Raw genomic sequence first — 21,227 nt, 5'->3', positions numbered from 1 at the left:
AAAGATCTTGCAATGTTCCTCTTTTAGTATTTCTCAAGTACCATGTGCATATCAGCAATGTAATGCTTTAAAGGAACTGTTATCCAATGATAGAAACAGACTCACAACATAGTTTTAAATATATAGAATTCACTACAGAATTATGCCTATATTACTGAATAGGCTAGAGAAGGCCCTTTTGCCCAACCATGACATGTGAGAAATCAAGATAAGTAATGTTCATGGGATTCTGACAGCTACTACATAAAATGATTTGAGCAGTTTAAATTTTTCCCAGAAAGTTTTTCTTTTCTGGTCCCATAAAATGTATTTTTGTTGTCAGTATATAAATATAATAAATTTGCATGGTATTTTCTTTAAGTTATGTAAATTTCTCAAAAATTACTTTAGTGTTCCTAGCAAGTCTACATCAAACTTAAAGGTTTACAATAACATGCAGCATTAAGCAAGTACATTACTTTATGACAGCTATATCTTTGGGAGTTTTAAGAGTGCCCTAGGAATAAAGTTACAATGCTCACTCTGCCACAATTCTGTTATTCCCTCACCTTGGAAAACATTAAAATGCAAATTAAAACATTTGTAGTGAATGAATTTTTAAAAAATAATAAAAACTTAAGGTTTACATTCACAACACTGATCAACACTTGTTTAACCACTAAAAGATTCTTTCTACACTGACAGATACCCTCAACCAACAGAGTAGAAGAAGGTATACATATATAAAAATACCAAAAAGGTTCTTCAGCCATGAAAATCCATAATTACTTTTAATCAATGTATATGTAATTTTGCAATTTTTTTTCACATACCTAGCTATTAATTCCTCAATTTATACTATACCACTATAGTGGTGGTGGTGATATGCAAGAGTCGATTCTGACTCACAATGACCCTGTATAAGGTTTCCGAGGCTGTTAATCTTTACAAGAACAGAAAGCCTCATCTTTCTTCCTTGGAACACCCCATGGAGGTTATCAGTCCAATGTGTAACCCACTAAGCTACCAGGCACCTTTACCACTATGGAATTCCCTTATTAGTATAAGAGATTTTCATGTTTAGTAGCAATCTAAATATTTACTCTTAATTCTACCAGTATCTACTACTATCAACTGTCTGCACTTCAGACAAACCAAGTTGATAGGTTTGTGATTCTGCCATGTTCTAGTAATTGGCCCTCTAGTGAGTCCTGGTGTGACACTGTGTGTTAATGCATTGGACTGCAAGGTCAGTTTGAACCTCAAGGTCAGTGTGGTTCAAGCTCACCAGGTGCTCCTCAGAAAGCCTATACAGGGTCGATATGAGTAGGAACTGACTTCACGGCACTTAGCAAAAACAACAAATGCTTGTCAAATCGTTCATAAATTTTCTTTCACAATGTTACGATTTCTTTTGGAGGATTTTTTAATATGTAATTTGCTCTAGTGTTTAAAACTCCATTCTATAACACCTTTCAGCTTCAATAAAATTAGTGTCCAATGAAAAACTTTTCCAAACCTAAACCCAATGCTGCCGAGTCAATTCTGACTCATAGCAATCCTACAAGACAGAGTGGAACCACCCCATAAGGTTTCCAAGGCTGTAATCCTTACAAAAGCTAACTGCCACATCTTTTCCTGTAGATGGGCTGATGGGTTCGAACTGATGCAGTCCAGTGCTTAACCACTGTGCCACAAAGGCTCCTTAAACATTTCTTAAGATGCACTATATGCTAATTTATCCATAAAAAAATTGTTGTTGTTGTTACGTACCATGGAGTCGGTTCCGACTCACAGTGACCCTACAAAGGGTTTCTGAGGCTGTAAATCTTTACAGGAGCAGACCGCCTCATCTTTTTCCCGTGGATATAATAAAATTAGAGGAACTGAAATTACAGTAAAATAAAACAAATTTTACTATCTCTGAAAATTAGCTCTTTTTAAATTGTTTGGTATATCTCTTTGTTACTTAAAATACACCCTGAATATTTCAGTATTTCATACTTGAAGGTCTTTCCTGATCATCTGCTACCAATTTGAAAACAATGAGTATGAAATATTTATGGTATGTTCTGGACTCCTGACATGGCACTGTAGGATAAGCACTGGACTGCGAACCACAACGTCAGTAGCTCAAACCCACCAGCTACTCCTTGAAAACTCTATACAGAGTTGCTGAGTTGGAATCAACATGATGGCACATAACGACAACAACAACTAAGAACATTATTTAAGTCTTGTTTCTCTAAAGGTCTGACAAAATTGTCCACTTTAAGGCTATGGGCATTCTCCCACACTTAACGTCCCACGATTGATTTTTTTTTTTTTTTTTTAAATAGGAAAAAAAAAAGTTCTTACCAACAATTCCACTGGTTATCGTCCCCAGCGAACCCCACCTAGCAAGTCGACATCATGACATGTCAGGTCAGGGCAGCCTCAACCACGCTTCCCTGATAGTCAGGTGATAAAAGGAAGGAGTTAAAACAGGGAAAGTATACTTGTAGATTTTGGATAACATCTGAAAATGAATAAAATACAAAACAAAACAAAAACAAAAAGAACCTCCCACCAAAATAATAACCACAAAAACAAACCAGAGCTTCTGGTAACCTCTAAATAAAATATATATACAGATTTTTAAAAGGAAAAAAAAAAAGCTTTACTAAAAAGACTGACAATAAACTATTTGTTATCTTTACTTTAAATAAATCAGACCAATACATTAAATATGTAATATATTTGAACAGTGTTTACACTACAAATGTAAAACCTAATTACCAAAATTCTAAACATGCCTGCTTAATGGATTTGTCATTCTGGGTTCTCCAATGGCTAACTAATTCACTGGCTTTTTCAGAATTCCACCTCTAAGTTAACAGAAGCTCAGCTCCCATCTTAGAGAAACAAACATATTTATAAATCCAGTGCACTCTTTCTATAAGGCTTTCTTTAGAGGCTCACTTAAGAAAGTCCACATGCTGAAGGACAACACTAACAACATTTCTTCCAAATACTTCAGGTTGGCTTTCTTTAACAATACTGGATAACTCAGTGTAATAAAATTTTCTTTGGAAAATGAAAAGGGCAAATTTTAACATATTCAAAAATCTTTATAATTAACGAGAGCCTTATAGTAAGTATTTACTGGGTTTCATTTTACAAATAGTAACATAATTATGATTACCCAAATGGGCAGGAGGCAAATGATGTAATGAATTTCAAGACTACTACTATATGGCTTTACGCTAGGCGTGGAATTTTATGTTTTTCTCTTTTGGAATTTAAAGTATGCAATTTATTTTGCTGTATGCTGACCTTTTTAAAAAGAAAAAGAAAGAGTTCACCTTGTAAGTCAGATTTCAAATTCAAACAAGAGAGAAGCTACCTACTACTAATAGAAAGCATGGTTTTCTTATACAGTAATCCTAGTAACTAATAAAAATTTTAAAAGTTATGTTGAACTCCTTTGTTTAAAAAACTTAACTGCAAAGCCATATAACTCATCTTCCATATTTTTGATCAATAAACGTATTTATTAAAAATCTGGCAACTTATTAAAACTTTTTTGCTTTTAAAAAATTAAAACACCTTCATATTAATTACATTTATGTAAGCAACTGCTATAAATGAGTGATCAAATAAAAGTAGCATTCCATTATGGAAAGGGTTTGTTTACGTCAAACTCAAGAGGGTGAAAGGGTCAAAGAGGAGGTTTATCTTCATATAAAGTACATATTTTCCCAGCACACACTTTACTGTGGCAGGCTTATAAATAAAACTAGGCCACCTAGGTTATGGGACAAAAAGGATGGAAAGGTATGAAAGCATAAAGTCAAAATGTCTTAGAACACAATAAATTTTCATTTATTGGAGGAAAGAAACCTAATGTAAATCCAAAATTGAGGACTCCCTCAAGTGTTATTTTTTTACTACTACAAATAAAATTATTCGACTGATTTTTTTTAATTGAGCTCTTATCTATTTTATCTGAATGCATCCACAATAATAATTTATATGAAATATAAAAAAAGAGCTCTAAAGTAAGATTTAATGTTTACATATTTATGGTTTTTGTTCAATAAAATAGCCACAAAACTAAACAGCAATATTAGAGGAACACCTGTAAAGATGTATTTTCAATTGATGAGAGGGACAAAGGAGGTGGTGGCCACTTTAAAATTCAAGTGACTAAAAATATAACTTGCAATTTAAAAAATAAGACTTTAAAATAGAACTCCAATTTCATTCTCATGTTTTTGACAAGGTTTACATTTTAAGATGGGTGAAGGAAACAGTAATACTTCTTCCAAATCACTTCTAGTCTCATCCCTAATTGTCATTAGGTGTTCATGACAACTCTAGCAAAGCTACCTAACGCTTAACAAATACAAACAACTCAAATTTCATTTCTAGACCCCTAATACTCCTTCCAAGAAAAATCAGGATTTATATCTGATTTATAGTTATAGCTTCAAATTTTATTTTGAAAGTTTAAAAGCAGCATTTAGTGAACATCTGGTACATACATGAACATAAAAACTTTTAAAAACTGGATCTAAGCTTTACTAAAGATACCAATACTAACTTGTATATGAAACTACTATACAACAGACCATATAGTTCCTTTATCAGTTTCAAGAAACATAAAAGGAATACTAATGTCTGTTAAACTACTGTATTATAAAATGTATTTTGAAACAGAACTGAAAAACACTGACTTTCATCAGCAATTATTAATTTATTAAAAATCAAGAGAAGCCATAAAATTTAACTCACAAGTAAGTGGCTTATGATTTTAATATTTCATACGGCTGTCACCAGACACCAAATAGGAACAAAACACAAAATAGAGGTCTGTCCATTTAAATTATTCCCCAAAGGCTTATTATTTTTACCAATATGAAAACATTTTAAAGCCATCTAAAAGTAAAATGGAAGGGAAAATTTGAGGAATATGAAAGTGATACAAACTTTTCTGTAAAGTTTAAATTCTTTTGTTCCTCTCATTCACATCAAAAAGTCATTAGAGTACATCAGATTTCTAAAGATTTAACAGGGAAAATATTAGGACTTGGCCAACAAAGAAAAATGTATGCGCTGGTGGTGGCTGTGTGCCGTGGAGTCGGTTCCGACTCATAGCGACCCTGTACAGGGTTTCCGAGGCTGTAAATCTTTATGGGAGCAGAACACCTCATCTTCCTCCCGCGGAACAGCTGGTAGTTTCGAACTGCTGACCTTGCGGTTCGCAGCCTGATTCGTAACCACTGCGCTACCAGAGCTCCTTTGTATGCACTAGAGATAGTAAAAAAATAAAAGTAAAAGGACCAAAATCAGATTTCCAAAGATTTAACAGGAAAGACATTAGGACTTGGCCAACAAAAAAATGTATACACTAGAGATAGGAAAAAAGTTAAAATAAAAGGACTATTAACAAGGGTTAGAAGTATGACTATTAGATACTTTTCAGTTTCTCTTAAAAAAATTATGGGTGTTTTTCAAAGCAAATTTGCACAGCAAGAGATTATATTCCTATACCAGCAACTAGATTATGGAGTCATGAGCACATGTGTATTACTGAAAGTGTAGTTTAGCCTGCAGTGCAATTGATGCTACCATACTAACAGGTGTCACTTATCCAGCAAATAAGGACTTCAACCACAAATTACCCTTTATAGAAAGAATGTGGGTTAAATTGCAGTCTGCATCCCAAACCCCATTTTGTTTTAACAATTTGCAAATTATCCAATGCCTGGAAGAATGCTCAAAAGTTTTTGATTTTTTTTTTTTTTAAAGTATAAAATATCAAAATTAGAAGCAACTATGATAGAACACCAATCAAAATGAAGTGACTTTGGAATAAATATTTGAATTTAGACTAATTCTTAACCTGATGTCCACAATACATGTTAGAATAGACAAGAAATTTTGCATGAATTTGATCACTCACATAGGCAGTTATACTTTGAAAACAATATTCCTTGCAAGGATTACAAATAAAATAATGTTTTAGGACACAATTGAATTTGAAATAGGTAATGTTTTGAATAGATTTTTGTGTTTTATTGAAATCTTACATGAACAAGAAATTGGAAATACAATCACATCAAAGAACAAATTGTCACGGCTTTGACGTTTAAGCCAAACAAATTTTGAAGGGCAGATTTCAAAAAGGTGTGAAGTTATAACAATTTAAAAACACAGTTAACCTACTTCTAGGAATGCAAAACATACAGTCATAGGTTATTTTCAATACAAGAAAACTTAAAATTTGTTTGCTTTCATTTCTTAAAACTACTAAGACAAAGCACTAGCTTGTATTTTTATTTACAGCATACTTCATACTCCTATGTAATCTATCCCAAATCCAAAAAATGAAACTGTTCAAAACCAGAGGTTCTGCAAAATCATGATTTAACAGTGTGCCCAGCTTGTTTTGAAGCTAAAATGAAGCCTGAAACGATAAAAGCATTGTAACCCCAGAATAAGGGAACTCTGCAAGCCCAATAATGTCCAAGAGCATTTATGAAAGAGGAAAAATAAAAAGACTTGAGTATATACACAATAGTGATTCTTCAGCCCAATACAAATGGCAGCAAATTGCTACTTAAAGATGAAACAGTTAAGCCAATTTTTTTTTTTTTGAAGAATGTAGGTCTAGAGCCAATCATATCTTGCCAATATCATTTTCAAGCCCTCACTTGTCTATTTCCACTGTTGCCCATAAGTATCCTGATAAAATTCCTGGTTGTCATTATTGTAACCATAGTTACCAGAATAGTCACCACCTTGTTGAAGCGGCTGCTGAGCAATGGGTTGGGAACCCCAGTTCTGTTGGTTGTTGGTCTGACGGCGCTTGGAATCAGGTTGGTTGTACCCATCTGCCTTCCTCTTGCCTCCTACATTGCCCCCACGATTGCCCCGAGCTCCACGGGAACCACGGCCTCTCTGCTGTTGTGCAGGACCCCCTCTGCCACCCCTAGAGCCTCTTGGTGGTCCCAAAGGTGCCCCCCTTTGTGAATAGCCAGCTCTACCTCTTGGAGGTGGTGCTCCCCGCCCTCTTGGTGGTGGTGGAGCACCTCGCCCTCCCCTTCCTCCTCCTCTTCCTCTTACTGCATAGCCATCATCATAGCTGTAGTAAGGGTCTTCATAGCCTCCACGATAATCGTGATAATCATAACCATAGTAATCCTCATAGTAATCTTCATAGCCATAGTAATCAGGAGGGTAGCCATATCCACCTCTCCCCCCACCACGACCCCGACCTCTAATTGGAGGTGGCATACGAGGAGGAGGGTGATAGTAATAATCTTCATACCTAAGCAATGGAGGGAAGGGAGAAAAGAAAAAGATTGGTTTACTCCAGAATCTTGCTGATGTTGTTGTATTAGCCTAATCTCCATATCATTTCTTATTCAAAGATATATTGACTGAAATGCAGACTCACGCAGTGCTTCTGGAGGCCTGTCTAGCAGCTTGGCGTTCTTTCCTTTTCTTATCTGGTGGTTTGGCTAAAACTATTTCAATTTCTTCCCCTTCTATTTCTTTGCCATTCATTTCATCCATGGCCTACAGAAAATTAGAAAATTTTACAAGAAATGGTATTTTAAAACATAACTTCATAAAGGTGTCATGTATATACATTTAATAAACAATTCATTTCACAATTTAAGCTTAGCCAGAAAGTAAAACAAAAAGTACCAGTTTCTTGAAAACTTCCATTAAGATCATGACTGATAATCTATTATTATACTTTAAAAGGTAGGGCTACCAATTAATGCTTTTAAATCCAAATCACTAACTCCTTAAAGCTTTGTAGTTGTTAAATGCTGTAGAGTCAGCTCCAGCTGTATACAGTTTCCAAGGAGCTGCTTGTAGGTTTGAACCACCGACCTCGCAGTTTGCAGTCCAGTGCTTATCCTACAGTGCCATGCAAGGACCCTCCTTAAAACTTAGCTATACCCAAAAATGTATCGACACACCAGGGATTTAGATAAAATTTAAACATCAAGAAGGAAAATCCCAAAATTTCTACCTTAACAGCTGCTCCTCTATCTTCAAAATGAACAAAAGCATAATCTTTCAATTTCTTCACTCTTTCAAGTTTTCCAAATTCAGAAAATGACTTCTCCAATATTTCTTCTGTAACAGTAGTAGCCAAGTTTCTCACAAATAAGACTTTTACCTAATATTAATAAATATACAAAATTGGTATTGGCTACTTAAATTTTAGCTGAAGTTTTTTTACATTAAAGTATTTTTAATCTTCATAGCAATACAGTATTTTTCTGCTCTACAATATCAAGTGCTAAAATTACTGTCACAGACATTATGAGACGCTGTCAAGAAAATGATAGCAACCTACTTATATTAATGGTGGGTTCTTGCCTTGTCTGTCCTGTCAGTCAAGTACTTAACATTGTGAATTAAGTACTTCAAGAAGTTAGCACATAAATTAACATTTTAACATAATCTTCCAACTCCCACCAAACATAAGTTTTCATTTTTCCCCCTTGGAACTGGTAAGTCAATTCAAATTAAGTTCACATGAAAAACTAAAAATTAAAAGCAAAATGAAAAATTAGCCCTACCAAATGTAAACAAATTACAATGCATCAATAAGTGAATCAGTATAATGTTGATAAAAAAGTAACAAAACAAACCAATTATACAATAAAAAGTTCCAGAAATAACTCAAATTCATAATAAAGACATTTAGTTTCTGATTCTTGAATTAGTACTATAAAGATGAACACTTAAATAAATGATACTGGGCAATCATCAGGAAAGAGAAAAGTTGAAGTTCTAGAGGGGAAAAAAAAAGTTGGATTCTTATTTCATACTATATACATTAAACTCCAAATAGATTTTACATTTTTGAGGGAAAAAACTAAGAAAGTATTAGAAGACAGTAAGGCTAATTTCTTTAAACGTTGGTGTACAAAGGCATTGTGCCTTAAAATTCAGAAACCATAAGAATAATAATAAATTCTACTAAAAACAAATGACTTCTACATGGCAAAAAATGCCATAAACAAAGTCAAAAGACAAACAACAAATATGAAGGAAAAAAAAAAATGACTTAAAGCCTAGACTAAGAACTAATCTCTAATATCTAGAGCTCCAGAAAATAAAGTTAACTGAATAAAAAATTTGGCAGAACACATAGTTCATGAACACATAGTTCATACAAAAAAAAACATAAATGACCCTCAAACATATTAAAAGCAGAAATTCATGCATAAAAACAGCCAATAACATGGCATTGATATATCATGTTATCAGATTGCTAAAATACAGAAGTTTTACCATACACTATTTTGTCAAGACTGGGGGAAATAGGTCTCTTGTATCTTGCTTTTGAGAGTTTAAAGTGGAATACCTCAGACTAAGAGAAATAAGGCAATATTTTAAAACAATTACTGATGTATTTATCCTTAGGCCCACAATTATACTCGTGACAATCGATACTAAATACCCAGCTAAACTTGTACCAATTGACATAGTACAAGTTTATTCATTTTTGTTGTTGTTGTTAAGTGCCATCGAGTTGATCCCGACCCATAGCACTGCAATAACAATATTAGAAACAACTCAGTATCCAGATATTTGAATATACTATGGTACATATATAGAATGGAATACTATATAAACATAAAAAATGAGGACAAGCTCTGAGCTGACAGAGTGCCGGGATAGGCTGTTGGTAAGGTACAATCCCCTCCACGCCCCCACCTCCCAATTTTACATCTCCAAAACAGGAATACAACTTACAGTCAATTGGATAAGTAAGCACTGTCATAGTTTAATAGGCAGCATTTCTTTTATTTCTTAATTATACATATAATAACGATGCATTTCCTTATAGCTGATAAGATAGGATGGTGAATAAAGCAAATACAGATCAGTGAATACATTATGCTACCAGCAACCATTTTTATAAGTAGGAAAAGAAAGAATATGATTTTTTTCAACTAAGGAAACGTATTACCTATTCCATAAAATATTTAGCACACCTAATGAATACACTGATGCCTCAGGTAAGGTCTACATGAATAAGAATTAAATGGGAAAAGAAAACTGAACATTTCTACTTCTACCTTCTACTCCCTTTAATTTCCTCAATATTGGCATATAAGGTCAAGTCTCTACATTAGAAAAACTCCAGTTAGTTTATCTACATGTTCATATTCCACTTATAGATATTTTATTTTCAGCGATGAAAATAAAAACATCTACATAAAAATCACATGTTGAAATTGTGTTTAAAATGTTCAACAGGAAAAAGGTCCCTTCAAGAACACTTAAGTTCTAAGCTGACTGTTTATAAAACTGACCCAATTTGGCAAAGAATCTTCAATTAATGGAAATATTGTTAGAGTGAGTGACAAAGCTTTCCACTAATGGGCAAACTTTCTATCAAAAAACAACAAAGTAAATATTATTTAATCCCAAATTTGTTCAGGCCTCCTTTTCATTCTGAAACTTGTTTTTGGTCCAGAAGAATGGTTACTGGAAGAAAATCTGGAGGTTTCTAACCCTAAAAAAAAAAGATTTATGATACACTTTACAACTTCAATCTCACAGGTTAACAGAGATATAAGATAAGTGACTGATAAGCAAACCACAATTGTATCAGAAGAACCAAAGTGACCTAGCAAGAATTTAAACTCAGCATATGGAGATTCCAGGTCCCCTTGCTTAAACACCCATCTACTCAAAGAATACCAAAGATATAAAGAGCATCACTTCTGAGAGCCTGTTTATTCTTCCTGGATCTTCTCTGCTTACCACAAAGATGTCTTTGCCTATAAAACCTTTATCATGCTATTATAAATTAAGGCTCTTCTCCAAACTAGTTAATGTGAAGACGTGCTGCCTCAGAACCTGGAAGAAAAAACTTGAGGAAAAGACTTCATAGGCAAGAAGAATCTAACCATTTATTCATGGCCATCCACAGAGTTGTTGCCTTCCTGGAAATGGCAAAGACATACAATAAAATACTCAAAAACTCACTAAAAACAGCAGAGTTACAATTCTGGTCTGTCCCTTCAACTTCAGGAGTCACTAAAAAAGCCAAAACAGTTGCTGTCAAGTTAAGTCCAACTCATGACAGTCACTCAAGGGAAGAGGCTAAGAGCCAGGACTCAAGGCACTACCATCTATCAGGCAACTAGCCTAGCAGTGCCAGGAAACTGGAGGACTCAGGAGGAAACTGAGAGCTGTCTACACTACTTGCCTTGAATATTTTGCCACTAACAAAAAACAAACATGGCAAACTTTTCCCTTTCTTCATGGTGGCAAAACTTCCAATATTCTAAGGAACTTATGTTTTAAAAAAATTGTTTCCATTAGAGAAACATTAGCTCTAAATCTAAATAAACATTCCTTCTTCCACTCAGCAAGACCTGGTCTTTTATATCTCTGATTCTATACTAGTGCCTAGTACTAAATACTCAGTGTGTACTAAACAGATACTTAACTGAAGAGATTTCATTTCTATTCCTTTTGTATGTTTAAATCTGTAGGAAAAGGGATGGTTAATAGAAATTCCGGGATACCAGACTGTACACTTGAGTGATTTAGCAGCTCCTTGCCTAAACAGTTAGGTCAAGAACTTTAATTAGTACTCATCATAACTTGAAAAAGCTGAGCTTACTTAAGTACAGAATTAAAATAATAACCCTACCCACACCCCTAAGCAATTGCATTTACCTTAGCCATGACTTCTGGATCTGGTTCTTCCACAGGGTCAGCCCATTCAACTGTAACTACATTTCCCCACACTTTTACTTTTCCACTCATCAGTCGGCGCCTGGCTTGTGCTGCTGACTTGTGATCCTCATATTCAAGGAAGCAGAACCCCCGATTCTTCTTTTTGTCATCGGGTTGATGATAGAGAATAACGTCCACCAAACCCTCTGTTAAACCAACAGCCAGATATATAAGCCAAAAGCATCCACCACACATCTAGAGATTAGGCAGACATATATCCACTTGCCGAAGAATAAAAAACAACTGAAGCCATGGAATGATTCACTAATTACCTAATAGACAATTAAATCAGAATAATAAAATATGGGTTTAGGAGAGTATTTTATGTCTCCTTATAATTTTAGGAGTCCTGAAGATACAGCCATATACAAGAAAATGTTCAGCTGTATTCTCACATGTAACTGAAAATGTTACTGTATTCTCACATGTAACATTCTACAAGGTTTTAGAATGGTTGATAAAATTATAAATTACATGACCTTATAATTTATGCTACCAAGAACCTTAAAGACCAAACTATTAATAAGAATCCAAGAGAACACCCATCTACTTGGATTTTGGCTTTAACTTAAAAATTACTAATTTTAAGTATGTTAATGAAACTCTATATAAGGTTGCTGAGTCGGAACCAACTCAACAGCACTTAACAATAAATGTTAATAATGTTGGGAGAGTTTGGAAAAATAGTGAAATTGAATGTACAACTTGAATATAATCGATGTCACTGAATGTGCAAGTAGAAATTAATGTAATTACGTAGGTGGTGTTATGTGTAGATTACAATTAAAGGGAAAAATGAAAAACAAGCTACTGTTTTTACCAAGGGGGAAACTGCTAAATACTGGTCATCCTCTGATCTTAATTCTACACCCTCTTCTACCATGTATGTTCTTCCTAGACAGAATCACCTAGTCTCTTTTAAACATTTACTATAGTCTTATAAATGCTGATGACTGTATTTCCAGATCAGACATCTGAGCTCTAACTTCTTGCTTGATATCTTAAGACTTTTCAAATTTAACATGTCCAAAATCATACCACTACTAACTTCCCTACTAATAGTTTCCAAGAACTTAGGCATCATATTTTTGATTTCTTCCTTTACTTCATATCTCTTCTATCAAATTCCAAAACCATCTTCCCATCTCTGTTACCAACGCAGTCTAATATTTATTTGATCTACTGTAACAGCCACAATTAACACATGAGCTTCCAATTTTGACCCCTCACTCCAAGTCATTATCCAGTTGTTGCTAAGTACCATTGAGTCCGTTCTGAATCATACAGATCCTGTATGGGGTTTCCAAAAAGTTGATGGTGAGTTTGAACCACCGACCTTGCAATTCAAACCGACCTTACAGTCCAATGCTTATCCTACAGCGCCACACCAGGACTTCATATAGTAGAAGTAATATTCTGCACACATGAACCAGGTATTATTATTCCCTGCTCAAGACATTCAGGTATCTCATTGTACCTAGAAAAGGATAAGCACTTGACTGCTAACCACAAGTCAGAGGTTCAAACCCATCAGCTGCTCCATGGGAGAACTACAAGGCTGTCTGTTTCCTTAAAGAGTCACAGTATCAAAAACCCTATAAGATAGCTACAGTGGTAGTGGTTATGTGCCGTGGAGTTGGTTCCAACTCATAGTGACCATGTATAGGGTTTCCAGGGCTGTAAATCTTTATAGAACAGAAAGCCTCCCTTCTCTCATGGAACGGGCTGGTAGTTTCGAACTGCTAACCAATAGCTATAAATTGGAATTAGCTCGATGGCAGTAGGTTTGGTTTGGGTTTGGCTTGCCTATTTTTTGGAACCTAATCTCATACAATTCTACCCCTAATCCTACCTTTTAACAACACTGGCTTTCTTTTACTTACTTTACTACACTGAGTTCTTTCTTATCTCAGAGCCTTGGTGTATGCTATTCTCCGGGAGTGTACTTCTTTTGCGATTTTTGTATGGCTACATCCTCGCCATTCTTCAGGTTTTGGATTAAATATCACCTCTCAGAAAAGCCTCTCAGAACTACTGCATATAAAGTAGGGACAACAGCTATTCTCTAGATAAATATCTTATTATTTTCCCCTCATAGTGTTTACCACAATTTTATAACATTCAATGTTTTTGGCTTTTTTCAGAAAATGTAGGTACTATATAAGAGCAGAGAGCACATCTCCTTATTCACCACTGTATCCTAGTGCATATTCCAATGTCTAGTGTTTAACAGGCACTTGAATAAGTATTTTCTAAAGAAATGATATGATGCCAGAAGGAGCTGGTGAGGAACAAAAGACTTGTTAAAGACTTGTCAGCTGGGGTATGTGACCAACACAATTATGATGGGTAGTAGCAGATCTGGAGGGGGGGGAAGCTGAAGTTAAACAAAGGGATATTGGTGGTAATAGAAGTAGAAGACAAACGTACTGGAGGGTTCAAACAAGACGTTAAAGGCACTAAGAATAAGCCAATTTGAGGCAGAAAAGAAAAACCGGTGAGCCAGAAATAATCTTCAATTAATGAAGGTAAAACCAGAAAAGCAAAAGATGAGTTATAAATCAATGTATGTTGGTGTTATTGTTAAATGCCGTCGAGTCAGTTCCCACTCATAGCAACCCTATATAGGGTTTCTAAGTAGGGACTGATAGGTTTGAACTGCCAACCTTGTGATTAGCAGCACGGTGCTTATCCTACTGTGCCACACCAAGATTCCAAATCAATGTGTTTAGAGTTGTAAAATAAAATATACTTCTCAGTTAATTTCATAGGTTTGGAATGAAAAATCTGGTCTTTTGTGGCACAAGGTTAACAGAAAGGAGGCTAAGAACCCCCAGCCTCCTTGGCTCCAAAGTATACTAAAAACAGGGGAGGGAATGGGGAATGGATTCTTTACTTGAGGGCTACAGAACAAAGACTCTGGCAAAAGCCAAGGTTCAATAAAGGCAAAGAAGTGAAAGGGATAGTACAAGAAATTGAGGTTATACAGGAAACTTGTTTAGTCCAAACCGCTAAAAAGCAGAAGGGATCAAGTTAGACAATGGAGATTTGAATTAGATTAATAATAACTTCTCTTTTGGCTAAGAGTTTCCCAAAACTAATTTATAAATTTTGTTTTACCTGTGACTTTACTGAATTCTTCCAGAATGTTTTCTTTAGTTTTATTTTTCGGAATTGATCCAACAAAAAGCCTGTTGTTTGCCACAGAAATGCACACTCCAAGGTGTTTCCCAGGACGAATTTCATAACTGTCACACTGCAAGAAGAAAAAAACAAAGATACCCCAAAACCACCCCAGACTCAGGACAAATGATCTTATCTAAAAAATTCTACAATTTAAGGCCCAGCACTCCCTGGGTTCCAGAACTTGCAGAGCTCTCTCATGCTTGCCAGCCACAGTAAAAGTGCTTGCTTTTTTAACTTGTTTCGTCTTTCATTTCAGTTTGGTTTTAACTTTCACTGCTCAAAATCATTTACTTTTTAAAAGTATCTTATTTCTAACTTTAATTTAATCTATCTTAAAAACATTTTCCAGAAAATTTTAGAAATACATGGGACTGATCACTGCAGGTCCTTGGGAATGAAACTAGTAAATACTGATAAGCAAAATAGCAACACATAAACATCAACAACTATAATTAATGCAAAGAAAAATTTAAAATTCTACATTCTATGTACAAAAACAAAAGTCTAAATATAACATAGTACATTTTCAATTACATAACAGTTAATTTTTTTCTTATAAATATCTAAAATGGTAAGAATTAAAAATATTTTATTGTAATTCTGGTGACAGTTTCCCTGATAAAATTTTATTGTGCTTTAACATTACTTACCATCAGTTTACAAAGTATGTGAAATTTGTTTTTTAATCCATACATTGCCCAAAAAAGAGGAAATAAAGCTTTGAAAATATCTCAATATTAAGGAAACAAATTACATGAAAATGTCTAAATAAAAACCCAAACTGGGTCAAGCTAGAAATAGAACTAATTCACAGACCACTAATGAGGCTAGAAATCTTGACAGAAAAGGTTACTCATTATAGAAGGACTAGTACTATGCTAAATAAGACCTGAGATGTCTGCTAAAAAACAATAATATTATTTTAAGTTACTGAGTTATTCGTATCTTAGAACAGTGTAAGTGAAGATATACTTAATTTACAGAACTTTGTTACTATTACTACTCTAAAGTAAACACTAAGGGCAAAAATCACCACAGAAAGGATATTACTAGAAGATTGGCTATAAAATAGTAGAAAAGAAGAGAAAAGTTAAGACAAAAGACTCTAGGGCTTAGACAACAAAAAAAGGAAGAAGAGAATACACTGAAAAAACTTTTAAAATTTTAATTACCAGGCTATTACAAAAATTGTAAAAGCCCCCAAGCAAAAATAAATCAAATTCACAACTATTTCTTGAGTTGTATCTAACAGTTACTGTCACCCAGTGTTATGTTCCCCAGGCCCCACTTTCCAGACTTCATTAGATTTTAAGAATTGAACTGACATACATTTTTGTCCAAACACAAAACAGAACTGCAAAAAACTATTCAAATGAAACGCTTGGTACTAATCAATCTAACTGGCTAATTTCTTTGAAGTACAAAACTTTCTATATAATACATATTACTGGATAGCTTCACTTCTTTTATTTTGTTATTACCAGGACAAAAATAAAGCAAAGATCATATACTAATTGGGTCAGTATAAAAACATTAAAAGCCGAAACTAAATAAAATGAAACATCATTAGCAAAAAGCATTTTTTTTATTAAGGTTTATTTCCTCAAATGACTTGCTAGGCAGTGGATATTTATTATCACATACCAGTTTAACAGCTTCCTGTGCAGCTTCCTTTCCGCAAAAGGTGATAAAGGCATACCCTCTGTTCTGCCCAGACAGTGGATCCATCATAAGACGCAGATCCCAAATGGGACCAGCCTTCTCAAAAAGGGGCACCAACTCATCCTCATATAAATCTCTTGGTATCTTACCTACAAAAACCTGAAATAAAACCTCTTATTAGAATTCCAACACAAGCATTTGATTTTACAGTCATAAATTCTAACTGCTTCTTTATCTTTTAACATGCCCAAATCTCCCAAAACAAACCAAAAATACAAACTAAAATCCCTCTTCACTTTAGCCTATTTTATATATCATTCTTCTCACTATTAAGTTTTGTGAACATATGGTTCATCCATATCTGTTCTATTTAATCAAAAGTTTTTATTTTCAACATATGTATGGGTCAGAATCGACTTGACAGCATGCACTTGATAACAACAACTATGTACTAAGAACCCTGGTGTGGCACTGTAGGATTAGCACTACACCACAAGGTCAGTTTGAACCACAGGTCAGTGGTTCACACTTACCAACCACTCCTAGGAAACCCTATACAGGGTGCTATGAGTCAAAACCGACTCAATGGCACTTAAAAACAACTATATAACCAGAAATCTTGATGTGGCACTGTAGGATAAGCACTAGACTGCCAGCCACAAGGTCAGCAGTCAAACCCACCAGTCGCTCCTCCGAAACCCTATACAGAGATGACTCCTATGAGCCAGAAGTGACTCAATGGCACGTAACAATGACAATACTATACCTTTCTTTGGAGGAAAAACTAATCACTAGAAAAGAACATCACACACAGCAAACATGAGGGAAACATTACAAGAGATGGATCAATACACTGGCTTCAACTATGAGCTCAAACACAGGCTGAAGATGGCAAAGGACCAAGCAATGTTTCATTCTGTTATACTTAAGTTCTCTATGAGTTGGTGCCAACTCAATAGCAACCAACAACATGAAGGCTATAGAGAAGTTTAATTCAGACATCAAAGGCATCACCCCAAACTAAGAATATAGGATCCTGTGCATGCAATGAGTGATATCCCTGCAGAACCATCTATCTCATAAGAACTCATTCTGAAAAGCACTTCTCATCACGCTTTTTAACTCTCTAAAATTGGCTTCTTTCTCTAATCATTAAATTGTATATCCAGATGTCACTAATAGATTTCTAATAGCCAAATTGAGGTCTTTTTTTTCTCAGTTTTTTTCTCCTTGTTCTTCCTTGCCACTTGTACAAGCATTAACACAGGTGGTACCTTCTGGAAACTTCTCTTTAGTTTAACTCAGAACATTTCACTAAATTGGTCTTACCTTTAATTCTTTTATATGCTCTGTATGATAGTTCTTTTACCCACCTAATAATCTGGGAGCTACCCAGAGGTATGGCTCTATTTCCTAGTCTTCATTCTATTCTCACCTTTTAAGATCACCTCCATTTTAAAAGCCTATAATTATATAGCCATCTCTCAGATCTACAAGGAGCCCTGGTGACACTGTGGTGATCTATAATCTACATCCCAAGAACTAAATCTGTATTCCAGCTGCCTATTAACCATGTTTTCTTGGTTCTCCTGACTGTACCTAAAGTCATCAAAAAGTCCTGTGATGCCAATTTTTGTTTCTTAAATATGTATATATAAAAAAGGATGACTATATTATCAGAATAATGCTAAGAATAATTTTATCAACTCAAGGACAAATCACAGGTAATTCGTTTTCTTTAAGTTATGCTTCCTAAATATTCTGTGATAAAATGTTACTTTTTTTAATAACATTTACTTTTTATCAAAAAACAAAATGACTAAAGCCATTCTTGTCAACTAGTTTCTAGGATTTTGCCCATTTCTCTTTGGAAAAATAAAATTTCTGCTATATCTCCTTTTCCAAGAAGACCAAATAAATACTACGCCTATGAACACAAACAATCTAAGGCATTTGCAAGCCACCTCAATTCAAATGCAATTAACTTTTTAAGTATAAACTTGAGGTTGCTCCACTGCATAATACTAAGCCTATACAAACAAATGCCTCCCTGTCACTCATAGAATTTGTCCATATCTTTCATGAGACTATCACATATACCATAGACTCATGTGTCATGTACTTTTCTAGGTTCCAAAGATTCAATGAACACCGTTAAGGCCTAGGCCTTCATGAGTTTATAGTCTACTGACAGACTTATACACACAAGGAAAAAATTTTAAAAAACACAACACAAGTGGAGAGTGAAGCGTCCAGCTGATAAGAAGAGAGGGCATATGCACAGGAACACCCACACTTGCAGATAATACCCACTTGGCCTGGCTTCAATGACTGGATGATCAGAGCTCAACCAGAAGAAAGAAGAGGAAAAAAAAAAAAAGAGTAATCTGATGCAATTTGATGAACTTGACCTACACCTATGGATGCAGTATTCAAAAGAGGGAACAAATCCTTACAGCAAGAATCATTCCCACCCTCTCCACACACAGAGTAGACAGGGATGGCCAACTTGGACATTGAAAGGCAAGAAGTGACTGGCTTACAAGCTTTCAAGAGGGAACCTAGATCCAGAGGGCCTGGAGGAAGGTAGAATCTTCAGTGAGTAGCATCCAATCTGTCTAGTTGGGGCTGATGAAATGAAATTCTATGGGTCTCTTGTGATACAATAGTGAATAATTGTTATCAGGACTGATTGTGAGAGTTGGAAATGTAAAGGTAGATGTTTTATATTAAGGAGGGGAGTGACTAACTTTCCAGTCTAGGACCATCAATGGAGAAAAGCAGAGAGCGGGACCCTACCCAGAGAAGCAGTGATGTCCGAGATGTAGGCAGAGACAATTACATGGAGAGATGGAGCAGCTGGGGACTTGACTGTGTGCTGAAGACCGGGGGTGGGAGTGAGTGGGGGGGTAGAGGGGTGAGGGGGTGGGCACGTTTGCAGGGTATATCCTTTGGTTGGTTGATGATGCATGGAGGGGATTGTAACTATGGCAAGGAAAAGAATACAACAGAATGAATGTAAAACTAATGTTCTCCCATGTAAACTATCACATAATTCACAATAAAACAAAACAAAACAAAAACAGAAATTAGAGTATGATTTCAAGAGGTGTTAAATTCTAGAAAGAAAAACAAAAGCAGGGAAAGGGAGTTCTGATGAGGAAGGGATTACATTTTAACTACAACGGTCTCCCTGAAGAGGTTAAATTTGAGAAGAGAAAATGCAGTAAAAATCAGAAGAGCAAAGGGAACAAGTATAAAAGAGTGAGAGATGGCCTTTGATATATCTGATGGAAGAACAAACAGGCCAGTGACTGGAGTAGACGGTTCACAGGAGACACTGATATGTAGAATTTAAAGACCAGATTGTTAGATTATGGTTATGAGTTTGATTTTGTTGTGGAAAGACACTAGAGGATATTGAGCATACAAGTGACGACCAGTTGTGATTTCTGTTCTACAAGGACCATTCTGGCAGCTGAATGAAGAATAGACTGTATGAGAGAAATGAGCTGACCAGTCAACTTAACAAGGTAATCTAGACAAAATATGATGGTGGCTTGCTATAGGGTGACAGCTATAAAAGTGGGGAGAAAGTAAGAAATAATAATTAGTTTAAGGTGATGTTGGATTCAAATCTACTTTTTATTTATCTTGAGCAAGTTTCTTAATCAGTAAGACTCAATTTCCTCATCTGGAAATATTAACAGCAAGAGAGTTCAATCTCCATGTGAGTAGAGAGCTCATGTCTTATTCCTCATTCTATTGCCAGCATTGAACACAGTGCCTGGGACATAACAGTTGTTTATCTCTGAATGAATGTTATGAACAAATGGATAAGCATCTACCTCATACTGTTAATTTGTGCACTAGATCCCATTCCTTCTCTCCTATTCAAGAATACTTGTTCTAACAACAACTCTACTATATCCCCTATTTTCCCCTTTATACTAGGTCATTCCCATCAGCTGTATACATATTATAATTTCTCTCCTCAAACTTAAACTAAAACAAAAATATACCTTGCCTTACCACCTCTTCCAGCTGTTGTTCCATTTCCTCTACTCTTTGTAGCAAAACTACTATAAAGAGCAATACAGACTTGCTTGATGTTTCAAATTCCTCTCTTATCATTACTTGAATCTTCCAAATCTGGCTTTGTCAGTAACTAAAAACTTCCATGTTGTCACTCCAAGAGTCAATTCTCAGTCCTCCTCTTACTTGGAAAGTTTGACACCTCTTTCTGTGAAAATATTTTGCACTTGACTTCTAGGACACCACACTCCTGGTTTTTCTCCCACCTCACTGGCTGCTTCTTTTTAGTCTCCTTTGCTGGTTCTTCATTATCTTTCTAACCTCTAAAATGAGATTTGCAAGGCTGATTTCAGACTTTACTCTATTTTGGTGTCCACATACAAATTTATGGTTTCTAAATATCATCTAGATAGATAGTGACACCTCCCACACCTGATGAATTCTGAACTCTCCCCCTGAATTCCAGGCTCATATAGCAACTACTTACTCAACAGCTTCACTTGGATATTTAAGAGACATACACCTAACTCAAGTTATGTCCAGAACTGAATTACTGTTTTTCAACCATGCTCAGTTGCTATTCCACCCTCCCA

At 35.2% G+C, this 21,227-nt stretch overlaps 1 protein-coding gene across 7 annotated transcripts in view; it reads right to left on the bottom strand.

Annotated features, from left to right (window-relative positions):
- Nucleotides 1–6,012: 6,012 nt before the first annotated feature.
- HNRNPR (heterogeneous nuclear ribonucleoprotein R) overlaps nt 6,013–21,227 on the bottom strand; it is a 36,822-nt gene continuing 21,607 nt past the window's right edge. For 2 of the 7 annotated variants that reach the window (XM_006862319.1, XM_006862322.1), the window contains 6 exons: nt 16,582–16,758; nt 14,872–15,007; nt 11,692–11,897; nt 8,012–8,161; nt 7,424–7,545; nt 6,013–7,294 (listed from right to left, as the gene is read on the bottom strand). In XM_006862319.1, coding sequence (XP_006862381.1) covers nt 6,682–7,294; nt 7,424–7,545; nt 8,012–8,161; nt 11,692–11,897; nt 14,872–15,007; nt 16,582–16,758 — 1,404 coding nt within the window. In that variant the 3' untranslated portion in view covers nt 6,013–6,681. Of the gene's footprint in view, nt 7,295–7,423; nt 7,546–8,011; nt 8,162–11,691; nt 11,909–14,871; nt 15,008–16,581; nt 16,759–21,227 lie in introns of all 7 variants that reach the window. The other 5 variants (XM_006862325.1, XM_006862320.1, XM_006862321.1 and 2 more) reach the window with 4 other exon arrangements.

The sequence above is a fragment of the Chrysochloris asiatica genome, unplaced genomic scaffold, assembly GCF_000296735.1.
Source record: "Chrysochloris asiatica unplaced genomic scaffold, ChrAsi1.0 scaffold00047, whole genome shotgun sequence".
NCBI lineage: Eukaryota > Metazoa > Chordata > Mammalia > Afrosoricida > Chrysochloridae > Chrysochloris > Chrysochloris asiatica.
Note: the sequence above shows the minus strand (reverse complement) of the source record. Positions and strands in the feature narration are given on the sequence as shown.